Below are 25,568 nucleotides of genomic sequence, written 5' to 3' on the forward strand. Positions count from 1 at the left end.
TTCCATTAAGAAATGCATAATTTATTGGACAAAAATATATGTTCACTTCCCTTTGGTGTTTGTGTAGCTAATGTGAAAATACAAAATGCTGTTTTGGACAGAACGTTGCTTCTATCCCCTTCGCTCAGCTTATGTTTAACCCTGTTAACTATCTGGAATTTCAGATGGTGTACATATACTCCCTATAAGGGTTTTATGTGCTTTCTAAGTGCTCTTTCCTTCTTGTAAAAAGACAGTGTTCCGTCTCACCCACAAGTTGCATCCTAAAAAGTGTTTGATTACTATAGGGTCAGGAACACAAACATGTATTCCTGACCCTATAATGTTAAAATCACCATCTAGACCCTGCTCCCTCCCCCCCCCGCCCTCCCCGCCCTCCCCTTGCTCCTCTAAATATAGTAAAATCCTACCTTTATTCCAGTCTGCTGCTGCTGGCTCTGTCTATGACCTGCCTGCTTGGCTGACATCATTAGAAATGTTCACCCACGCCACTCACAATGCTTTCACATAGGAAAGCATTGGATTGGATGAGCTTGTCAAGGAGGCAGAACAGGGGCAGAGCCATCACAAGCCAAACACAGCCCTGTCCAATCAGCAGCCCCTCAGAGAGATGCATTGTATCAATGCATCTCTATGTGGAAAGTTCACTGTCACCATGGAGAGGGTGGAAACACTAAATGTCAGTGCTGCACACTGTGCAGCACTGCCCCAAGAAGCACCTCTAGTAGCCATCTGAGGAGAGGGCAGTGGAGGTAACCCTAGGCTGTAATGTAAACACTGCATTTTCTCTGAAAAGACAGTGTTTACTGCAAAAAGCCTGAAGGGAATAATTATACTCACCAGAACAAATGCAATAAGCTGTAGTTGTTCTGGTGACTACAGTGTCCTGTTAATGTAACCAGATATATGACAAAATCACTACAGGTGAAATGGCCTGAATATAATATATTATATCAGTTACACAATGTATCAGTAATTATAGTGAGGGAATAACAGATCACCTGCCTAAACAACTGTAATTGTTTCTTCTATGACTGGACCCGTTTGTTTTTCTTTACATTTTTTTTGGTCAGATGTCAAATTAAAATATATATTAAGTTGATATTTCTTATAGGGAAATGTTTATTGTGGCTGCCTAATTGACAGCTGAGAGGTTGAAGTAATGGCAATAAAAGTATTTTTTTTTTCCAGAAACAAATTGCAGCACATTACAAAGAAAGTTAGGGGCTGGATGCCTGCGTCATCACCGCTTCAGTTACTTAACCCCTTAAGGACCAAACTTCTGGAATAAAAGGGAATCATGACATGTCACACATGTCATGTGTCCTTAAGGGGTTAAACAGGTTTTGGCTCTGGCCCTTTAAATTTGCCAGACTAGAGTCTGAGATACTCAGAGTGCTATGTAACCAATGGAAAACACTCTGAGACCCGCATTTATGATTAAATGTTAAAATCCATTCATTTTAATGTTGTTTATCGTCCTTCCTAGGTTGCTCTGTACCGTTGGGCATGGAAAATAATATTATCAAGGATGAACAAATAACAGCCTCATCCTATAAGCAATCCTGGTATAAGTCATGGAAACCTACCTTGGCCCGCCTCAATAACCAAGGCAGTGTGAATGCCTGGCAAGCAAAGGTACAGCACATATTAACATCACAACTAACCGTGTTAACCGTGTACATATATATAACAACACATTCTAATCTAATTTCTAAAGAAACATCTGTGTAAGACCGAATAGCTTTTGAATTGCTGTCCGTAATGTCAGATATGAGGTAAATTAGTGACACTCTAGTGAGCTCCCACCTGGTTATATATTTATGGTTTTATTATATATCAGGTAACATACCTGCATGTCAATTACAGGTTTTGTTATATAGGTACAAAATTGGGTACAGTCGTCATACTAGGGCGCAAAATATAAATATAAATATAAATATAAAGAATAAGAAGTTAGTGTTTAGTAACTAAGATGAAGATAGTGTGGGCACTCATGAATCCCTCCTTAACAAAGGGTCCCACTTATATGTGAATAATTATGATACCAGTGTCCTCTTTTTCAGAATGCATTATTAGACTGGAGAATGTGGCATGTGGGACAATAAGGCAAATTGTAACTGGTTCCCAGAGCAATTAGCTCACACCCAGACAAAAAATATGGAAACCTCTGTGTGACAGTAGTCACCACCACTGGGGATGGAAAGCAAACACTTTATGAAAGTCCCCAGATTGCTCTTGTGTATTGGTCACCCTTGTGTGTATAATGTATTGATTGTCCCCCTGCACCATTTCTTGTCTTATTGTTCTCCCAACAGGGCGTTGTCCTGTTGTTCCAGGGACACTTCCAGACCAGTTCAAACTGGCTGCCACTCCTTTAAATCTTTTATGTGATCCTCAGCCCTTGTTATTGTCTGTCCCCACCTTCCTGGTAATTACAGGGCTCCATTCACACTGGTTGTAGCTTTGCAGTGTGATTGGTTGCTATCCCAAGTCCATGCTGCTATAGGTTGGCTTAAGGTATGTAGTGTGATTGGTTCTATCTAAATTCCATACTGCCATTGGATACCACTGTAACCCTACCCTTGGGGGTATTAATAGATGCTCTGTTTTTAATAAAGGTTGTTGTTCCCCCCTTCACTAAGTGTCGTGCTTGGGGAAATGGGCTATAATACTTACAGCATCATTTCTTCCAACCGGAGAGGACTTCAGTGGAGATACTAGCTTGGAATATTGAATTTCCACTACATCTGCATTGTGTCAAGAGGACCTGCTGGAAGTTAAGTTTAGAAACAAGAAGTGTGCCTACTGCCTGTAGGCTTGTATTTTTTCTTGCAAACCTAAATCGGGAGTGACAGGGGAGTTGTAATGATCACTGTGGGGGAGAACTGATGTAATTCTGTAACAGATTCCCACCTGTATACTATTACTGTATGCTGTATTACGATCTTCCAGTCAAGGGGACGACGGTGCACCCGGGAATACAAAAATTTGGTGCTTACGCTACTGGAACGCTGACATTGAGGCTTTCAACCTACACAAGCATGGGCTGAGGAGAGACGGCCACTCTCCGTGTCCTCCACCCGTCGGAGTGAAACCTGCACCAAGCTGTCCCCCCCATAAAATGGTGACCACGCTTGATTTATCTATGCCTAGCAAAACACAATCAGCGAGAACCATGCCAGACCCATTTGAGCGACTACTACATAATGTGGATATGCTCTTTGCAAGATTCTAGGTCGACACTGGAGGCCTGTGGTACGGAGACATCGCACCAGAACCAGGAGGAAGGGCACAGTAGAGATCAGCGGGAGGCCTAATGTGAGAGAATCCAAATCTTTTGCCCCGTGATGCCGGTCTTCCTCAAAGCCCAGAGCTGGAGGGCTCCCACGCTCGACCCTGTTCCTTGAAAAGCCACCTGATAGCCTTCACGCATCCTTAAGCCGGGGAATGGGCTGATGCTGGACTCTCTGGACAGGGCCACCTTTATCCCGACATTGAAATGTCTGCTACCATCACTCAATGTGTTTATGCTTTTGTTTTCTTCTTTTTATGTATTTTATTCTTAATCTTCATCAACGACTCTACCTATGCTTTTGCGTGAACCTGGAAAACTGCGCTGAAAAACCTGAGTTTTAAGGTCTGGTTGCCACCTGGGAAGTGCACCAAGTGTGATGTTTGGAGCCTATATCTGAAAAGGCTCTGAAAAATGTGAGTTTAGATTACCTATTAGTTATATCCAGTTTTCTCACCAACAGATTGACACTATTCGTGTCTTTCTTTCCCATTTATCTTTCATATGCTGTTTGATTTCTCTGCATCCATTGTGGGGTAAGCCTCTATTTAATCCAATAGCGCTACACTCTCACTTAGGTAGTTTAGGTGATGGGCATATCACCTAAACACTGAGTTTCGTTTTGTGTGTGTTTTAATCTCATTTATTACCTTTGCGCAGTTTAGCATGTTTAACAAATTACTTGTGTTTTGGTATACTTATCACTACTAAACCTTGTGCCTCACAACCTCTGAGATGTGTATACCCTGCCTGATATTACCGATTAAGTTTACTTACCTTAGTCTAGATGGGTTCTCCTTCTGTGAGCTTATGTTATATTGTCAAGCTAGATATCCTTAGTCTAGTACCGAGCCTGTGACATACACTAAACCAAAAAAGAAATGTCTTTCTTGTTCAGAGTATTACACGACGGACCCTGTATGTTGACCTTGCTGCCAAGCTGACATGCTCTGAATTACTATTTTTCTCTTCTGTATAATGCTGTCATCTCAATAAAAAAAACCAAAAAAACAGATTGACAAAAAAAACAACATCATTATAAAAATTAATACTACAAGAGTTAGGTAACTGTCCTTGTTTATGGCAGAGCTAAGGCTACAGTGTGTATTCAGGCTTACAATAAGTACATAAGGGTGTGGATCTAGGAGTTCAGTTGCTGCTGCCTAACATGATCAAACAGATCAGGTGGACAAGCAAGACTTGTTATAAAATGGCTGTAATTGGCGTAATGCAATTTCCAACCCATAATACCTTGGGTATTTGTCAAACCTCCAAATGTGTTGCATTTTCCTCCAGTTCCATTGGTAAACAGTATGGATTTTGACTAGAAATGTACCTGACTCAATGTAAGTTGCTGAAACTTGCAGTAGGTTGGCACATTCTATTTTTACAATCCACCCTCTGGCTCCTAAAGTCGCCGTAGAAATGCACCCAATATGTATACTACAAATGGACACCATCATTATATTGAACTATGATCAATAGTTATGTTTACATATTGTTTTGTTTTGTTTTTATTGCAGTCAAACAACAATCAGCAATGGCTGCAAATCGATTTTCTGCAGACAAAGAAGATTACTGCGATAGCCACGCAAGGCGTCAAGTCATTAGGTACTGAAATGTTTGTGAAAACCTACAGTATCCATTACAGCGAAAATGGGAAAGATTGGATACCCTACATGGATCAATCCATTTCAATGGAAAAGGTATTTATTTACTCAGTTATTTCAAAAACAGTAGTATCACGAAACATGTATTCACACACATAGAAAACTCCCAACCACAAATTGTTTAGCAACGACCAGTTAACCAATTCCAAATCTTAATCCATTACAGCCACTTTATTTACTGCCACCTAAAAAAATGACAATAATGCTAAAAACAACAAAAAGTATAAAGAATTCAGGTTAACTATGGATGCCAACAAAAAAAAAAAAACACACAGGCACGTCTGTATATTCTTCAATTTGTCAGTTTGAATATGCTGAATTTATGGTAGGCGATACTAGGCTGATCTTGAACATGCCGAAGTCATACAATGAACAATAACTGGATTTAAAAAAGCTAGATCTGTTCAGAGACTGCACAAAATAGGCAACAAGTAACTGGTCTAATGCATGCAAAGCTGTAGCACAAGTAGAAGATTGTTTCAATGATCCCCACTACGCACCGGACAGTTTGTTGGGGCCAGGATTCCATACATCCTAGTGTGTATCAGAAGCAGGCTGTTTGTGGATAGAGAGGCAGGAAACTAACACAGAGGCAGGGCCGAGGTATGACATTACCAAGCTGCTATATGTACTATCCTTGACCCACAATGTGTGCTGTAATGTAGCTAGGAACAAGAACATTCTGCATAGACAGGTACGCTATCCGATCATGACCACACCACCTAAGTAATGGAGATTAGGGTGCAGCATGAGGAGCAGCCTGATGTAATATAAACAGGGCCGGACTGGCCCACCGGGATACCGGGAAATTTCCCGGTGGGCCGTCGGCACCTGGGGCCGGGCAGACACCTGGGTCTGCTGGCGGCCGCTGGGGGAGGTCTGCTGGCGGCCGCATGTGAAGCTGTGCTGTGCTGGCTCTGCTCCCCAGCGTGCAGCTTAATGAGACCGCGGCCGGAATATGACGTCATATTCCGGCCGCGGTCTCATTCAGCAGCGCGCGAAGGCGGGAGAGCAGAGCCAGCACAGCACAGCTTCACATGCGGCCGCCAGCAGACCTCCCCCAGCGGCCGCCAGACTCCAGCACAAGTCCCCCAGCGGCCGCCAGCACAGTCAGCAGTCTGCACTGCACGGCCCCCTGGCAGCCAGATAGGAGTAATGTGTGTTATGGTGTCTGTATGGTGTGTGTGTCTGTCTGTATGGTGTGTGTGTGTCTGTCTGTGTCATGGTGTGTGTGTGTGTGTCTGTCTGTCCGTCATGGTGTGTGTGTGTGTCTGTCCGCCATGGTGTGTGTGTGTGTCTGTCCGTCATGGTGTGTGTGTCTGTCCGTCATGGTGTGTGTGTGTGTCTGTCTGTCCATCATGGTGTGTGTGTGTGTGTCTGTCTGTCCGTCATGGTGTGTGTGTGTGTGTGTCTGTCCGTCATGGTGTGTGTGTCTGTCTGTCCGTCATGGTGTGTGTCTGTCTGTCCGTCATGGTGTGTGTGTGTGTCTGTCCGCCATGGTGTGTGTGTGTGTGTGTGTGTGTGTGTCTGTCCGTCATGGTGTGTGTGTGTGTGTCTGTCCGTCATGGTGTGTGTGTCTGTCCGTCATGGTGTGTGTGTGTCTGTCTGTCCATCATGGTGTGTGTGTGTGTGTCTGTCTGTCCGTCATGGTGTGTGTGTGTGTGTGTGTGTGTCTGTCTGTCCGTCATGGTGTGTGTGTCTGTCTGTCCGTCATGGTGTGTGTTTGTCTGTCCGTCATGGTGTGTGTCTGTCTGTCCGTCATGGTGTGTGTGTGTGTCTGTCCATCATGGTGTGTGTGTGTGTGTGTGTCTGTCCGTCATGGTGTGTGTGTGTCTGTCTGTCTGTCCATCATGGTGTGTGTGTGTGTCTGTCTGTCTGTCCGTCATGGTGTGTGTGTGTGTCTGTCCGTCATGGTGTGTGTGTGTGTCTGTCCGTCATGGTGTGTGTGTGTGTCTGTCCGTCATGGTGTGTGTGTGTGTCTGTCCGTCATGGTGTGTGTGTGTCTGTCCGTCATGGTGTGTGTGTGTCTGTCTGTCCGTCATGGTGTGTGTCTGTCTGTCTGTCCGTCATGGTGTGTGTCTGTCTGTCCGTCATGGTGTGTGTGTGTGTCTGTCTGTCCGTCATGGTGTGTGTGTCTGTCCGTCATGGTGTGTGTGTGTCTGTCTGTCCGTCATGGTGTGTGTGTGTCTGTCTGTGTCATGGTGTGTGTGTCTGTCTGTGTCATGGTGTGTGTATGGTGAGTGTGTCTGTCTGTGTCATGGTGTGTGTGTGTCTGCCTGTGTCATGGTGTGTGTGTCTGTCTGTCTGTCATGGGATGTGTGTCTGCCCATCATGGGGTGTGTGTCATGGTGTGTGTGTGGTTCTGTCTGTGTCATGGTGTGTGTGTGTCATGGTATGTGTGTGTTTCTGTGTCTGTCATGGTGTATATGTGTGTTTTAAAAATAATGTTTTTGCTCACCTTTTTTTCCCCCACGTAGCGTGCTGGTCTCCCCTCGACTGGCCCTGCCTCTATGGCTAAGATCATCAAGCTTGATGATCTCAGCCAATCCAATGCTTTGCCATAGGATTGGCTGCAAAACACTACACCAATCAGCATCTCCTCATAGAGATGCATTGAATCAATGTATCTCTATGGGGAACGTTCAGCGCCTCCAGAGTGTGGAGGCCCTGAATGTTGGTGCAATGACACAGGAAGCACCTCTAGTGACCGTCTGAGTGACTGTCACTAGCGGTGTCACTTTGAAGCAATGTAAACACTGCCTTTTCTCTGAAAAGTCAGTGTTTACGTTGAAAACCTGTAGAGACATGCTATAGACACCAATACCACTAGATTAAGCTGTGTGTGTGTGTGTGTGTGTGCGCGTCTGCTAGTGAGTGAGCTTGCTTGCATGTGTGTGCCTGCGAGTGAGTGAGCTTGTGTTATTATGTCAATGAGCTGATGTATATCAGTGAGATTGTTGGTCTATGAGTCTGTGTATCAATGAGCTTGCGTGTGTCAGTGAGATTGTCTGTGTCTGCATGTGAGTATGCTTACTGTATAATTAAATGTTTTACTCTGAAAGGACCAATATTTTATATTAGAAAAAAAAAAAATATATATATATATATATATATATATATTACGCAATCATCTGTCATCAGGTAAGTTGGCACCACGGACCTCCTGACACCATAACAACTTAATTCTGATTACTTAATTCTGATTTAATAAGAAATGGCAATATTTGGATTTGACAGAGAACACATATATAGTGGCTGTCAAACTGACTGCTACTAGAGGTGATTCCTCATTGGATCTATAAATCAAAGGTCTTCATGTTAAGCATCATCATGTACAGCAGAGTAAAAAATTGGTCGCAAGAGAATACTGAGAACGGGCAGCAACTGAAATAGCCTGCCCTTCGGTCGGTCACCGCTCAGTTCTCAAGCTGTTTTTTGCTCATCTTGTGCCATTACAGAGAGAACTTCTCTGAAACATATCAGACTGGTCCCACCCATACGGGCAGTCCAGATCCGAAATGCCAGCAAGTTCCCTCTGCACGAGAGACACAGCAACCCCAGACGATCGTTTCAGCCTTGTAAGGCATCATCAGTGAGGCATAGCTGATATCTCCCTAGGCACCGTGAGCAAGGGGTCCACGTCTGGATTATCCCTTAAACTTGTGGAGAGTAAAAAATTGGTCGCAAGAGAATACTGAGAACGGGCAGCAACTGAAATAGCCTGCCCTTCGGTCGGTCACCGCTCAGTTCTCAAGCTGTTTTTTGCTCATCTTGTGCCATTACAGAGAGAACTTCTCTGAAACATATCAGACTGGTCCCACCCATACGGGCAGTCCAGATCCAAAATGCCAGCAAGTTCCCTCTGCACGAGAGACACAGCAACCCCAGACGATCGTTTCAGCCTTGTAAGGCATCATCAGTGAGGCATAGCTGATATCTCCCTAGGCACCGCGAGCAAGGGGTCCACGTCTGGATTATCCCTTAAACTTGTGGAGAGTAAAAAATTGGTCGCAAGAGAATACTGAGAACGGGCAGCAACTGAAATAGCCTGCCCTTCGGTCGGTCACCGCTCAGTTCTCAAGCTGTTTTTTGCTCATCTTGTGCCATTACAGAGAGAACTTCTCTGAAACATATCAGACTGGTCCCACCCATACGGGCAGTCCAGATCCCAAATGCCAGCAAGTTCCCTCTGCACGAGAGACATAGCAACCCCAGACGATCGTTTCAGCCTTGTAAGGCATCATCAGTGAGGCATAGCTGATATCTCCCTAGGCACCGTGAGCAAGGGGTCCACGTCTGGATTATCCCTTAAACTTGTGGAGAGTAAAAAATTGGTCGCAAGAGAATACTGAGAACGGGCAGCAACTGAAATAGCCTGCCCTTCGGTCGGTCACCGCTCAGTTCTCAAGCTGTTTTTTGCTCATCTTGTGCCATTACAGAGAGAACTTCTCTGAAACATATCAGACTGGTCCCACCCATACGGGCAGTCCAGATCCGAAATGCCAGCAAGTTCCCTCTGCACGAGAGACACAGCAACCCCAGACGATCGTTTCAGCCTTGTAAGGCATCATCAGTGAGGCATAGCTGATATCTCCCTAGGCACCGTGAGCAAGGGGTCCACGTCTGGATTATCCCTTAAACTTGTGGAGAGTAAAAAATTGGTCGCAAGAGAATACTGAGAACGGGCAGCAACTGAAATAGCCTGCCCTTCGGTCGGTCACCGCTCAGTTCTCAAGCTGTTTTTTGCTCATCTTGTGCCATTACAGAGAGAACTTCTCTGAAACATATCAGACTGGTCCCACCCATACGGGCAGTCCAGATCCGAAATGCCAGCAAGTTCCCTCTGCACGAGAGACACAGCAACCCCAGACGATCGTTTCAGCCTTGTAAGGCATCATCAGTGAGGCATAGCTGATATCTCCCTAGGCACCGTGAGCAAGGGGTCCACGTCTGGATTATCCCTTAAACTTGTGGAGAGTAAAAAATTGGTCGCAAGAGAATACTGAGAACGGGCAGCAACTGAAATAGCCTGCCCTTCGGTCGGTCAACGCTCAGTTCTCAAGCTGTTTTTGCTCATCTTGTGCCATTACAGAGAGAACTTCTCTGAAACATATCAGACTGGTCCCACCCATACGGGCAGTCCAGATCCGAAATGCCAGCAAGTTCCCTCTGCACGAGAGACACAGCAACCCCAGACGATCGTTTCAGCCTTGTAAGGCATCATCAGTGAGGCATAGCTGATATCTCCCTAGGCACCGTGAGCAAGGGGTCCACGTCTGGATTATCCCTTAAACTTGTGGAGAGTAAAAAATTGGTCGCAAGAGAATACTGAGAACGGGCAGCAACTGAAATAGCCTGCCCTTCGGTCGGTCACCGCTCAGTTCTCAAGCTGTTTTTTGCTCATCTTGTGCCATTACAGAGAGAACTTCTCTGAAACATATCAGACTGGTCCCACCCATACGGGCAGTCCAGATCCGAAATGCCAGCAAGTTCCCTTTGCACGAGAGACACAGCAACCCCAGACGATCGTTTCAGCCTTGTAAGGTATCATCAGTGAGGCATAGCTGATATCTCCCTAGGCACCGTGAGCAAGGGGTCCACGTCTGGATTATCCCTTAAACTTGTGGAGAGTAAAAAATTGGTCGCAAGAGAATACTGAGAACGGGCAGCAACTGAAATAGCCTGCCCTTCGGTCGGTCACCGCTCAGTTCTCAAGCTGTTTTTTGCTCATCTTGTGCCATTACAGAGAGAACTTCTCTGAAACATATCAGACTGGTCCCACCCATACGGGCAGTCCAGATCCAAAATGCCAGCAAGTTCCCTCTGCACGAGAGACACAGCAACCCCAGACGATCGTTTCAGCCTTGTAAGGCATCATCAGTGAGGCATAGCTGATATCTCCCTAGGCACCGTGAGCAAGGGGCCCACGTCTGGATTATCCCTTAAACTTGTGGAGAGTAAAAAATTGGTCGCAAGAGAATACTGAGAACGGGCAGCAACTGAAATAGCCTGCCCTTCGGTCGGTCACCGCTCAGTTCTCAAGCAGTTTTTTGCTCATCTTGTGCCATTACAGAGAGAACTTCTCTGAAACATATCAGACTAGTCCCACCCATACGGGCAGTCCAGATCCCAAATGCCAGCAAGTTCCCTCTGCACGAGAGACACAGCAACCCCAGACGATCGTTTCAGCCTTGTAAGGCATCATCAGTGAGGCATAGCTGATATCTCCCTAGGCACCGTGAGCAAGGGGTCCACGTCTGGATTATCCCTTAAACTTGTGGAGAGTAAAAAATTGGTCGCAAGAGAATACTGAGAACGGGCAGCAACTGAAATAGCCTGCCCTTCGGTCGGTCACCGCTCAGTTCTCAAGCTGTTTTTTGCTCATCTTGTGCCATTACAGAGAGAACTTCTCTGAAACATATCAGACTGGTCCCACCCATACGGGCAGTCCAGATCCGAAATGCCAGCAAGTTCCCTCTGCACGAGAGACACAGCAACCCCAGACGATCGTTTCAGCCTTGTAAGGCATCATCAGTGAGGCATAGCTGATATCTCCCTAGGCACCGTGAGCAAGGGGTCCACGTCTGGATTATCCCTTAAACTTGTGGAGAGTAAAAAATTGGTCGCAAGAGAATACTGAGAACGGGCAGCAACTGAAATAGCCTGCCCTTCGGTCGGTCACCGCTCAGTTCGCAAGCTGTTTTTTGCTCATCTTGTGCCATTACAGAGAGAACTTCTCTGAAACATATCAGACTGGTCCCACCCATACGGGCAGTCCAGATCCGAAATACCAGCAAGTTCCCTCTGCACGAGAGACACAGCAACCCCAGACGATCGTTTCAGCCTTGTAAGGCATCATCAGTGAGGCATAGCTGATATCTCCCTAAGCACCGTGAGCAAGGGGTCCACGTCTGGATTATCCCTTAAACTTGTGGAGAGTAAAAAATTGGTCGCAAGAGAATACTGAGAACGGGCAGCAACTGAAATAGCCTGCCCTTCGGTCGGTCACCGCTCAGTTCTCAAGCTGTTTTTTGGTCATCTTGTGCCATTACAGAGAGAACTTCTCTGAAACATATCAGACTGGTCCCACCCATACGGGCAGTCCAGATCCGAAATGCCAGCAAGTTCCCTCTGCACGAGAGACACAGCAACCCCAGACGATCGTTTCAGCCTTGTAAGGCATCATCAGTGAGGCATAGCTGATATCTCCCTAGGCACCGTGAGCAAGGGGTCCACGTCTGGATTATCCCTTAAACTTGTGGAGAGTAAAAATATGGTCGCAAGAGAATACTGAGAACGGGCAGCAACTGAAATAGCCTGCCCTTCGGTCGGTCACCGCTCAGTTCTCAAGCTGTTTTTTGCTCATCTTGTGCCATTACAGAGAGAACTTCTCTGAAACATATCAGACTGGTCCCACCCATACGGGCAGTCCAGATCCGAAATGCCAGCAAGTTCCCTCTGCACGAGAGACACAGCAACCCCAGACGATCGTTTCAGCCTTGTAAGGCATCATCAGTGAGGCATAGCTGATATCTCCCTAGGCACCGTGAGCAAGGGGTCCACGTCTGGATTATCCCTTAAACTTGTGGAGAGTAAAAAATTGGTCGCAAGAGAATACTGAGATCGGGCAGCAACTGAAATAGCCTGCCCTTCGGTCGGTCACCGCTCAGTTCTCAAGCTGTTTTTTGCTCATCTTGTGCCATTACAGAGAGAACTTCTCTGAAACACATCAGACTGGTCCCACCCATACGGGCAGTCCAGATCCGAAATGCCAGCAAGTTCCCTCTGCACGAGAGACACAGCAACCCCAGACGATCGTTTCAGCCTTGTAAGGCATCATCAGTGAGGCATAGCTGATATCTCCCTAGGCACCGTGAGCAAGGGGTCCACGTCTGGATTATCCCTTAAACTTGTGGAGAGTAAAAAATTGGTCGCAAGAGAATACTGAGAACGGGCAGCAACTGAAATAGCCTGCCCTTCGGTCGGTCACCGCTCAGTTCTCAAGCTGTTTTTTGCTCATCTTGTGCCATTACAGAGAGAACTTCTCTGAAACATATCAGACTGGTCCCACCCATACGGGCAGTCCAGATCCGAAATGCCAGCAAGTTCCCTCTGCACGAGAGACACAGCAACCCCAGACGATCGTTTCAGCCTTGTAAGGCATCATCAGTGAGGCATAGCTGATATCTCCCTAGGCACCGTGAGCAAGGGGTCCACGTCTGGATTATCCCTTAAACTTGTGGAGAGTAAAAAATTGGTCGCAAGAGAATACTGAGATCGGGCAGCAACTGAAATAGCCTGCCCTTCGGTCGGTCACCGCTCAGTTCTCAAGCTGTTTTTTGCTCATCTTGTGCCATTACAGAGAGAACTTCTCTGAAACATATCAGACTGGTCCCACCCATACGGGCAGTCCAGATCCGAAATGCCAGCAAGTTCCCTCTGCACGAGAGACACAGCAACCCCAGACGATCGTTTCAGCCTTGTAAGGCATCATCAGTGAGGCATAGCTGATATCTCCCTAGGCACCGTGAGCAAGGGGTCCACGTCTGGATTATCCCTTAAACTTGTGGAGAGTAAAAAATTGGTCGCAAGAGAATACTGAGAACGGGCAGCAACTGAAATAGCCTGCCCTTCGGTCGGTCACCGCTCAGTTCTCAAGCTGTTTTTTGCTCATCTTGTGCCATTACAGAGAGAACTTCTCTGAAACATATCAGACTGGTCCCACCCATACGGGCAGTCCAGATCCGAAATGCCAGCAAGTTCCCTCTGCACGAGAGACACAGCAACCCCAGACGATCGTTTCAGCCTTGTAAGGCATCATCAGTGAGGCATAGCTGATATCTCTCTAGGCACCGTGAGCAAGGGGTCCACGTCTGGATTATCCCTTAAACTTGTGGAGAGTAAAAAATTGGTACAGCATGATGATGGCAAACACACCAACTGCTTCTTATAGAGACACATTGGATGCAGCGTTTTGCTATGAGAAGCATGTGATTAGGGGAGCATGCCTATTGCCATACATGTGATCTATGTCCCCATGTTTCCCCTATTGCTCTGGATTTGACTAAAGTTATTATAATTGCTGACTTCATTGAATTGTATAAGGAGACTGTCCCAGCTCTGGATTACAGGTGACTTTTGTGGCATTTTTAGTTTTTTAAAAAACAAGAAAAGCCCAGTAATTCTAACACATCACAGAACATTTTTCCAAGTTATACATATATGTTCCAACTTATGGGGATCCCCTAAATAGAATAGGGACCCAATTAGGGGTCAAGATCCAAAGGTTAAGAATTACTGCAGTAGACCACAACAGCCAGATATGAATGGTCTTCTTTTTTCAAGATTTTGAATGCATTATCCTGGCTCTCCAACATCTTCTTGTAGCTAATACTTTTAAACACTACTTCAGTTCTCTATTATCATTGTAGCTTTGCCTAGTTCAATCCCTAATTCATGCAGATCGTGCATGTTGTGATTTTAATACAAATATTTATAATAAGGAAATCTTAGCAACAGAATTGCCATTTTCTCATTTTGGGTTCAAGTCCAATATCCATATAATAGTGTTCTGTTATAACTGGCAGTGCCTCAACTGGTCACTGTTTACCTTCTTTTAAGAAGAGGATGGAAATTTCTCAAATGAGCAATGAAGAATAAAGTAAAATTATATATTTTTTGTAAAAACCATTTAGTTAAATTTTTCTAGTCTTTTCTTCATCATGTGTGTTCCCGTGAATTGCATTTTTTCAGATTTCTGGAATTTGATCAAAGCAATAACAAACTGGGGCTACCCCACAAGAAGAACAATAAAATATCAAATTTTTATTTTATTTCCACATGATCTCCATATTAACTTATTATTGTTTGTCTGGAGTCAATATAACCAGGATTAGTTACTAAACTCTGAATTAACTCTGTCTGAAGAGGATAATTCAGTAGGTATTGGGACATATTGGATGATAATTTATAGATGTAATTCACAATATGTACCCCAATGAGCAAAAAATAAAAATTAAACAGAGTTCAAAGATTCCTTGTTAAACAGGAGGGATCAGGCAACAATGTTCATTCTATTCCCTCACACCAAAGGTTGAGGTGTGAAGCTTAGTCAGAGCGTGGATGGGCAACCATGGCTTAATAACATCTCCTTCTGCAATCCACTGGACAGTACTAGTAAGAGAGCTTAAAATGAATTGTTTTGGGATTGTTAGGTCCGTTTACCCTCTCAGCCTCATTCATTCTTGATGGGTGGAGGGTTCAAACATAGTTTGGGAGCATTTTTCTCCCTCCAGTTTCATTGTAGAGATGTACCAAACAAGATTAATCACCCTGCATCTTTCCAAGTCCAAACATAACAGGCCAATGTGTCATCCAGTCATCCATGCAAATCTACATTAAAACATAGATTATAAAATGCAGAATCGGTATCCAGGAAAAACATGTTTATTATTTAGCTTGAGACATTTGAAAAACTGTATTGGGATAGTGTGACATAGTGGGCCATGGGATTGAATGGCAGATGGCCAATTCAAGAGCAAAGTTAGGGCACACACAGTCATGGTATTGAAGTGAGACAGTCAGCTCAAGAGCATACTTAGGCAAAAAGTGGTCATGAGATAGAATGGCAGACGGTCAACTAAAGAGCATGCTTAGTCAGTCAGGAGCTTTTGTTTATGTCTTGTTTCTGGCAAGTTGCCCACCTAAATGTCATGCTCATCATTGTTTAATCATCTTGATAGTCAGCTCAAATGTTTTTTTGTGCAGAACATTAAATTATTATTCAAACCCCTGGTAATAACTGTAACTCAGCTCTCTTCAGCTACTGCTTCCATTTTGTGCCTTTCTATGGTAAACTACTACTCAGTAACCCATAGAAGAAAAGGGAAGATAAGATGGTCATCTTCAATGCTGGTCTCCCAAATTCAGCACTGTTTGTCTCAGAGGCACTATGCATTTGGTTTATTAAAGGGACACTATAGTCACCAGAACAACTGCAGCTTATTGAATTTGTTCTGGTGAGTAGAATCATTACCTTCAGGATTTTTGCTGTAAACACTGTCTTTTCAGAGAAAATGCAGTGTTTACATTACAGCCAAGTGATAACTTCACTGGCCACTCCTCAGATGGCTGTTAGAGATCCTTCCTGGGTCATGGCTGCCTAAAATGCATCCAAACATTTATTATCTCCTCCCTCTGAGACCCGGGTGGACCTGGCCCCGTTCCCCCCCCCTATGGACCGGCGGGGGTTATCCCGGTCCCCACCTGTGCATTTAAGGCCCGACGACAAGGACACTCTGCTCGAGAGCCAGAACGCACCACCCAAGATGGCGGATGCCATGTGGGCCGAGATTGGCGGAGGCGACTGCTCCATGGCGGTGAACGGAGCGACTAACAAAGCCTCCAGGAAAGAGCCCGGGGGGCAAAAGGAGTCCAGGCCCACCATACCAAGCACCGCAGCCCTGCAAACGACTACTCACCCGCCAACACCACGGGCCAGATCACAGGCACATAACGGAGGAGGCCTAGCCAGACCCAAAATGGCGGCCGCACTGGTTCCCGTTGCACACCACTTATCTATGCCAGCGACTGCCATCCACACAATACCTAACGTCCTCCAAGCACACTCCCTAAGAGACACTCACCTCTGGACATCCAGTGAAAGCATCCCTGGCCACTTGGGGAGACAGCCCCTGGGACACTCACAAGGTACGCAGAAACACCCCTGGAGCAGCACCGCCAGAACAGCGACGGATACCCGCACCCGGCGCACCGACATGGTGGATCGGGCATCGGCTAAGCACAGGCCCGCGACAACTAACTAGGCCTCGGACCTACCAAGTCACAGGCCCCTGGAGCACAAATCGACTTACGAACTCTAGACCAACCAGGGTGACAAGCGACTACTATAATACACGCAGAATATATTTGCTTGATAACGTGTTTATACCTCGATCTTTTAAACATAATATACTATTTAACATGTATATAAGCATGCCTTCACTCACATATCTCACTCATGTACCCATATTCAGTCAGATGTGTAATCTTGTATGTGTTTAAAGGCTTACAGCAAAAACCTACTCAGCTAAGCTAGAAACAGATAATACTACTATCAGGAAATGCGCATTGTTTAGAAAATACTATATCTGTTATTCACCTATGGTCTCAGCTTGTTATTCTAATATAAAATATGAATCCTAGGAGACTTCTGCAATAAGTTATAGTAACCCTAATCTGTACAACTCTTGCAAGTCTCCTTTCACATCTAGACTTAGCGATAACAGTATTATAGCGAGAGATAACGGTATTAAAGTTAGAAATAACAGTATTGAAGCGAGAGATAACAGTATTAAAGCGAGAGATAACAGTATTAAAGCGAGAGATAACCGTATTAAAGCGAGAGATAACAGTATTAAAGCGAGAGAAAACAAACAGTATTAAAGCGAGAGATAACAGTATTAAAGCGAGAGAAAACAGTATTAAAGCGAGAGAAAACAAACAGTATTAAAGCGAGAGATAACAGTATTAAAGCGAGAGAAAACAGTATTAAAGCGAGAGAAAACAGTATTAAAGCGAGAGATAACAGTATTAAAGCGAGAGATTACAGTATTACAGCGAGAGATAACAGTATTAAAGCGAGAGATAACAGTATTACAGCGAGAGATTACAGTATTACAGCGAGAGATAACAGTATTAAAGCGAGAGATAACAGTATTACAGCGAGAGATAACAGTATTAAAGCGAGAGATAACAGTATTAAAGCGAGAGATAACAGTATTACAGCGAGAGATTACAGTATTACAGCGAGAGATAACAGTATTTGGCCATAGCATGTTACTATATATAAAATGAGGTCGATAATCATAGGAGATTCGGACAATATATTATGACGACCCTATCCTGTACAACTCTTGAAAATCTCCCTCTCTTTTTTCTGTACCCCTATAATCACATGCCTCAACAAAAATAAAGAATAAAAAAAAACCAAAAAAAAACTATACATGTTTCTAGTGTTACATTGTTAGGAGAACCCCTAAAACTGGTCCATGTATATAAATTCTTACTTTTCTTTTACCCAATCATATCAATTCATCTCCTTTACATCTGTTTTGTTATAAGCCTTCTTAGCCTTTTCCAGTGGTTTTCCATCAGTTCTTAACTTTGAACTCTGTCAAGAACAGTAAAGTTGAAAACAAATACATTACAGAGAATATATTGACTAAAGACTAATGTCAGGGTACCTGTGGTCTCTACCTCCGAAAGAGGTAGAGACTTAGCTGTTCCTCCATCCAGACGGTCTGATGGCTCCCTTCCCTGCGGTCTATCCGGTCATGCTAGGCCGGCCGCGAGGGAGTGACTGCCTTTTACAGCATCTAGGCAGGAAGTAGTCATCAGGACACTCCCCCGGAACAACCTGTCAGTCAATGGCTGCAGGACCAATCAGGACGCCTTGGAGGCGTGGTTACTGCTCTGAACAGGGTATTTAACAGAGCTTCTTTCATTAGCTCATTGCCCTGTCGTGGTTCTAGCTTGTTCTAGTCACTCAGTGCTTGTGTATTCTATTATCCCTTTTGGTTTTGACCCGGCTTGTTTACCTTACTCTGCTTATCTCTGTTACCCTTGATTCGGCTTGTCTCTCGCTTACCTGTCTTCTGTTACCCTCGACCTCGGCTTGTCTTTGACCATTCTATACTGTACTACTTACGTTAGTCCGGCCATTCTAAGGTCCGGTATACGTATCTGGCTACTGTTTGTACTCTGCGTGTTGGATCCCTGTCCCGATCCTGACATTACGACAGGGCCAATGGATCCTGCAAGTACAAACAGTCAGCTGGCTGCTCCTGATCCTAGGTTTGAAGCCATGGATCACAGAATGGATCAGATGGCGCTTGCGCTACAGGCTCTATTAGCTTGTGCCAATAACCCACCAGAGGAGATACGTAATACCCCTGTTTCTCCTGTCTGTTCAGGTCTAGAGGTAGCCACAGTGGGTGCTTCTTCTCGCATTACCCCCCCAGTACGCTATGGTGGGGCTCCTGAGAAGTGTCGTGGTTTTTTAAACCAAATTAGTATCCACTTTGAATTGCAACCTCGCTCTTATCCTACAGATAGGGCAAAAGTAGGATTTATTATCACCCTACTCATTGAGAAAGCTCTGAGATGGGCCAACCCACTATGGGAGAATGATAACCCATTAGTTTATAACTATAACGCATTTGTAGCTGCTTTTAGAAGAACATTTGACCCTCCAGGTAGAAAGGTTAATGCAGCCAGATTGCTGTTGCGCCTGAGACAGGAGAGCCGAACACTGGTGGATTATGCACTAGAGTTCAGGTCTCTGGCGGCAGAAATCAAGTGGAATGAGCAGGCGTATATGGATGTATTTTTGAATGGCCTATCTGATGTAATCCTTGATGAGGTTGCTACCAGAGAACTCCCTGAGAATTTAGAGGATTTAATTTCGTTCATCTCTCGTATAGATGAACGTCTAAGAGAGAGACAGAACACTCGAGAGAGGAACCAGAGACCTTCTTTTAGGTTAGCTCCTGCTTTTCCAAGTCCTGACTCCACGATATCTTTGCTTACTGAACCTATGCAGATAGGGTATACCCGCCTCTCTGAGGAGGAAAGACAGCACAGGAGAAGAGAGGGTTTGTGTATGTATTGTGGAGCCAAGGGTCATTTACTCTCGAACTGTTCTAACCGCCCGGGAAACGCTCGCACCTAAGTCCCTCTAGAGGACAGGCCTTGGGTGTTTCTATTTTGTCCTCTACTCCTAATTATAAGGATCACAGGCTTCTGCTACCAGTTTCCTTAACTTGGGGGAAGGAAGTAGTAAGGGCTATGGCATTGATAGATTCCGGTGCTGCTGAGAATTTTATCGACCAAGCCTTTGCTAGTAAGAACAATTTTCCATCCCAGCTAAGGGAGACACCTTTGGCCGTTGAGGCCATAGATGGTAGACCACTACTAGACCCTGTTATCTTTCGTGAGACCGTACCCATTGATTTAAATGTTGGTATCCTACACGTGGAGAATTTATCTCTTCTGCTCATTTCGTCTCCTTCCGTTCCCATAGTTCTGGGGTACCCATGGTTGAAAAAACATAACCCTATTATCGATTGGGAGTTAGGAGAGATACTCTCGTGGGGCCAGGGCTGCCAGGATCGGTGTTTGTGCAAGGTTTCTCCATTAGCTAATATTAACATACCGGAGAATCCTACTCAGTCCACAGAAAGACAAATACCAGACCTTTACCTAGACTTAAGGGCAGTGTTTGACAAGAAGAATGCCGATTCTTTGCCTCCACACAGGTCATTTGACTGTAAGATTAAGCTTCTACCCGGCACTATGCCTCCGAGGGGCCATGTATATCCTTTGTCTGTTCAGGAAAACTCGGTTCTAGAGGAGTATATTCGGGAGAATTTAGAAAAGGGATTCATCAGGAGGTCTTCTTCTCCGGCCGGGGCTGGGTTCTTTTTCATTAAGAAGAAGGATGGCACGCTGAGACCTTGTATCGATTACCGAGGCTTGAATAAAATAACTGTCAGAAATGCCTATCCTATCCCACTGATTACCGAGTTATTTGATCGTCTTAAGGGTTCCAAAATCTTCACCAAGTTAGATCTCAGAGGGGCTTACAATTTGGTGAGAATCCAGCAAGGTCACGAGTGGATGACGGCATTCAATACCCGGTATGGCCATTACGAATACACTGTTATGCCATTTGGACTATGCAATGCTCCTGCAGTATTTCAAGATTTGATTAATGAGGTACTTAGGGAGTTTCAGCATGATTGTGTTATTGTTTACCTGGACGACATACTAATACACTCTAAGGAGATTGAGACTCACCATAGACAGGTCAGAAAGGTATTACACAAGCTGCTGCAACATGGTCTATATTGCAAATTGGAAAAGTGCAGTTTTGATCAGTCTCAGGTAGACTTTCTTGGATACGTGATTTCTGGGGAGGGTTTTAAAATGGATCCTGTAAAACTCCAATCTATTTTAGACTGGCCCTTGCCCAAAGGACTCAAGGCTATCCAAAGGTTTATTGGTTTTTCCAACTACTATAGGCGCTTCATTAAAGGATACTCCTCTATCATTGCGCCTATTACCAATATGACCAAACAAGGGGCTGATACTAAGTTCTGGTCTAAGGAAGCTCTTGGTGCTTTCAAGACTCTCAAGGAACTTTTTGCCTCGGCTCCCATTCTAGTCCATCCTGATACGACTCTGCCTTTCTTGCTCGAGGTCGATGCCTCTGAGACAGCAGTTGGGGCTGTTCTGTCTCAAAGGTTAGGGGTGGATAAACCGTTACACCCTTGTGGTTTTTTCTCTAAGAAATTTTCTGGGCCTGAGAGCAGATATGACATCGGGGAAAGGGAACTGTTAGCAGTCATTAAAGCCTTAAAGGAGTGGAGACATTTGTTGGAGGGGACCCTACACCCTATTACGATTTTGACGGACCACAAAAACTTGTCCTATATTGGGGAGGCTAAGCGCTTATCCTCTAGACAAGCTCGTTGGTCCTTATTCCTGACTCACTTCAATTATGTACTGACTTACAGACCTGGTTCTAAAAACTCTAAAGCCGATGCATTATCTCGCCAATATGAACCTTCTACTGTACCTGAACCAGTTCTTTCTTCTATAGTTCCGAAATGCAATATCATTGCTAATACGAATCTCAGGATTCATTCTCCATTACTGGCCGAGATCATTAAGTTGCAACATCTAGCACCTAAACAGACTCCTGCGGGCCGTCATTTCGTTCCTCCTGCTCTTCAACTGGAACTTTTACAGTGTTTACATAATAGCAAGATGGCGGGACATCCTGGTATTCGCAAAACTTACGCGTTGATCTCTAAGGACTTCTGGTGGCCTGCTTTACGGAGGGATATTGAGGAGTTCATCGCTGCATGTGAAGTTTGTACTAAAACCAAACAACCCCATACGCTTCCATGTGGATTCCTGCACCCCTTGGAGGTTCCAGAAAAACCATGGTCCTGTTTGGCCATGGACTTTATTGTCGATCTACCTATCTCTAAAAGACAGACTGTTATCCTCACCGTGGTTGACAGGTTTACTAAGATGGCACACTTCATTCCCCTGCCTAAACTCCCGTCTTCTCCCGAATTGGCAGAGATATTCGCTAAGGAGATTTTTCGCCTACATGGGATACCCTCTCAAATTGTATCGGACAGAGGCTCCCAATTTGTTTCCCGCTTTTGGAGGTCCTTCTGCTCTCAACTTGGTATTAAATTAAACTTTTCTTCTGCCTATCATCCTCAGTCTAACGGAGCTGCTGAACGTACCAACCAGAAAATTGAACAATATTTACGATGCTTTGTTTCTGAACACCAGGATGATTGGGTCGGTTTGATTCCTTGGGCGGAGTTTGCACACAACAATCTCGTTTGCGATTCTACTCATTCAAGCCCCTTCTTCATGAATTATGGTTTTCATCCGTCTATTCTTCCTTCGGATTCCCCTTCCCAGGGGGTGCCGTCGGTTGATGTTCATGTTGCCAATTTGAGGAAGTTGTGGGATCAAACTCGACAAATCCTTGTGCACAACTCTATGTTGGTCAAGAAACACGCTGATAAACGTAGAAGGGCGGCTCCGGTCTTTGTTCCAGGTGATAGGGTATGGCTGAGCACGAGGAACATCCGTTTAAAAGTGCCCTCCATGAAGTTCGCTCCTCGTTATATTGGACCCTACAGGGTGCTGACCCGTATCAATCCAGTTGCGTATCGTTTAGCTCTTCCTAATACCTTACGCATTCCGAACTCGTTTCACGTTTCATTGCTGAAACCACTCATATGTAACAGATTTTCCTCCACAATAGCCCCTCCTCGCCCCGTTCAGGTGGAGGGTCAGGAGGAGTATGAGGTTAACTCTATTATTGATTCTCGAATCTCCCAGGGGAGAGTACAATATCTGGTTGATTGGAAGGGATATGGTCCTGAGGAGAGGAGTTGGGTACCTCAGGAGGATGTTCATGCTCCCCGTCTCCGCAGGGCGTATCACTCTCGCTTCCCATCTCGTCCCGGTTCATTCCGCCCGGTGGGCGTATCTGAGAGGGGGGGTACTGTCAGGGTACCTGTGGTCTCTACCTCCGAAAGAGGTAGAGACTTAGCTGTTCCTCCATCCAGACGGTCTGATGGCTCCCTTCCCCGCGGTCTATCCGGTCATGCTAGGCCGGCCGCGAGGGAGTGACTGCCTTTTACAGCATCTAGGCAGGAAGTAGTCATCAGGACACTCCCCCGGAACAACCTGTCAGTCAATGGCTGCAGGACCAATCAGGACGCCTTGGAGGCGTGGTTACTGCTCTGAACAGGGTATTTAACAGAGCTTCTTTCATTAGCTCATTGCCCTGTCGTGGTTCTAGCTTGTTCTAGTCACTCAGTGCTTGTGTATTCTATTATCCCTTTTGGTTTTGACCCGGCTTGTTTACCTTACTCTGCTTATCTCTGTTACCCTTGATTCGGCTTGTCTCTCGCTTACCTGTCTTCTGTTACCCTCGACCTCGGCTTGTCTTTGACCATTCTATACTGTACTACTTACGTTAGTCCGGCCATTCTAAGGTCCGGTATACGTATCTGGCTACTGTTTGTACTCTGCGTGTTGGATCCCTGTCCCGATCCTGACAACTAATTACTAAGCTCTGGATTTTAAATGTGCCATTCTAAATTCCGTGAATATCCAAGTTATGTCTTTCTCATCAAATTCACTATGCATAAACATTTCAGTGCTTTAATATAATTTCCCAAATTCCAGTATTGTACCCATTAGGCATTGAATTCAAAGTGCTGGTGAGTCTTCCTCAAGGGAATTTACAATGCTTACACTGACTTTAGCATTGCCATTGTTGAAATTTGTCTTACCTTAGGCTAGAAAATATTGCAATGTCAAAGTTCATGTGACTTTTTACTTGGTGTGTACATCAAACCAACTCTTTATAGATTTTTCTGAACCTGTAATTGTAATGAACCTCAGCGTGTACAATCTACAAAGTTAAAGGATTAATCCAATCATAATAACCACTATAGCCTGCTGTCAGGGTCGGCGCTTCCTATAAGGCAAACTAGGCAGCCGCCTAGGGCGCCATATAGGAGGGGGCGCCCTGTGCCCCCATCGCCGGCCCTTTAAATGTTGCAGCCGTCTGAGTGCTCTATAGAGAGCGCTCAGGCGGCTGCCGCACTGCCTCACCTCCCCTGTAGCGTGGCCGAGCTCCTCTCCGGTCCACGGTCCTGGCCGGACTGACAGGAAGTGCACACTGAGTGTGCACTTCCTATCAGTCCGGCCGGGTACAGGAAACTGAAACTCCTGTACCGCGGACCGGAGAGGAGCTTGGCCACGCTACAAGGGAGGTGAGGTTAGGAGAACTGGGGGAAGGTGGGGGAAGGAGAACTGGGGGAGGGGGGAGTGAAGGAGAACTGGGGGAGAGGGGAAGGAAAACTGGGGGGGTAAGAAGAACTGAGGGGGTAAGAAGAACGAGGGGAGTGGAGGATAGGGGAGGGGGGTAAGAAGAACAAGGGAAGGGGGGTAAGAAGAAGAGGGAAGGTGGGGGAGTAAGAAGAAAACAAGGGAGAAAACAAGGGAGGGGGGAGTAAGAAGAAGACAAGTGGAGGGGGAGTAAGAAGAAGAGGGGTGGGGGGAGTAAGAAGGAGGGTGGAGTAAGAAGAAAGGGGGAGTAAGAAGAGAGGGGGGAGTAAGAAGAGAGAGGGGAGGGGGAGTAAGAAGAAGACAAGTGGAGGAGGGGAGTAAGAAGAAGAGGGGAGGGGGGAGTAAGAAGAAGAGGGGAGGGGGGAGTAAGAAGAAGAGGGGAAGGGAGAGTAAGAAGAAGAGGGGACGGGGGAGTAAGAAGGAAGGGGGGAGTGGGGAGTAAGAAGAAAGTGGGGAGTGGGAGTAAGAAGAAGACAAGTGGAGGGGGGAGTAAGAAGAAGAGGGGATGGGGGAGTAAGAAGAAGAGGGGATGGGGGAGTAAGAAGAAAGGGGGGATGGGGAGTAAGAAGAAGAGGGGAGGGGGGAGTAAGAAGAACACAAGGAGGGGGGTAAGAAGAACACAGGGAGGAGGAGAAACTGAAACTCCTGTACCGCGGACCGGAGAGGAGCTCGGCCACGCTACAAGGGAGGTGAGGTTAGGAGAACTGGGGGAAGGTGGGGAAAGGAGAACTGGGGGAGGGGGGGAGTGAAGGAGAACTGGGGGAGAGGGGAAGGAAAACTGGGGGGGTAAGAAGAACTGAGGGGGGTAAGAAGAACGAGGGGAGGGGAGGATAGGGGAGGGGGGTAAGAAGAACAAGGGAAGGGGGGTAAGAAGAAGAGGGAAGGTGGGGGAGTAAGAAGAAAACTAGGGAGGGGGTGTAAGAAGAAAACAAGGGAGGGGGGAGTAAGAAGAAGACAAGTGGAGGGGGAGTAAGAAGAAGAGGGGTGGGGGGAGTAAGAAGGAGGGTGGAGTAAGAAGAAAGGGGGAATAAGAAGAGAGGGGGGAGTAAGAAGAGAGAGGGGAGGGGGAGTAAGAAGAAGACAAGTGGAGGAGGGGAGTAAGAAGAAGAGGGGAGGGGGGAGTAAGAAGAAGAGGGGAGGGGGGA

At 45.7% G+C, this 25,568-nt stretch overlaps 1 protein-coding gene across 1 annotated transcript in view; it reads left to right on the forward strand.

Moving 5' to 3' along the window:
* Positions 1–25,568, forward strand: part of F5 (coagulation factor V) — a 153,318-nt gene that overhangs the window by 122,340 nt on the left and 5,410 nt on the right. The window contains exons 24-25 of the mRNA XM_063450149.1: positions 1,490–1,638; positions 4,819–5,001. Of these exons, the coding sequence (XP_063306219.1) occupies positions 1,490–1,638; positions 4,819–5,001 (332 nt within the window). The remainder of the gene's footprint in view (positions 1–1,489; positions 1,639–4,818; positions 5,002–25,568) is intronic.

Source organism: Pelobates fuscus, chromosome 1 (assembly GCF_036172605.1).
Source record: "Pelobates fuscus isolate aPelFus1 chromosome 1, aPelFus1.pri, whole genome shotgun sequence".
Lineage (NCBI taxonomy): Eukaryota > Metazoa > Chordata > Amphibia > Anura > Pelobatidae > Pelobates > Pelobates fuscus.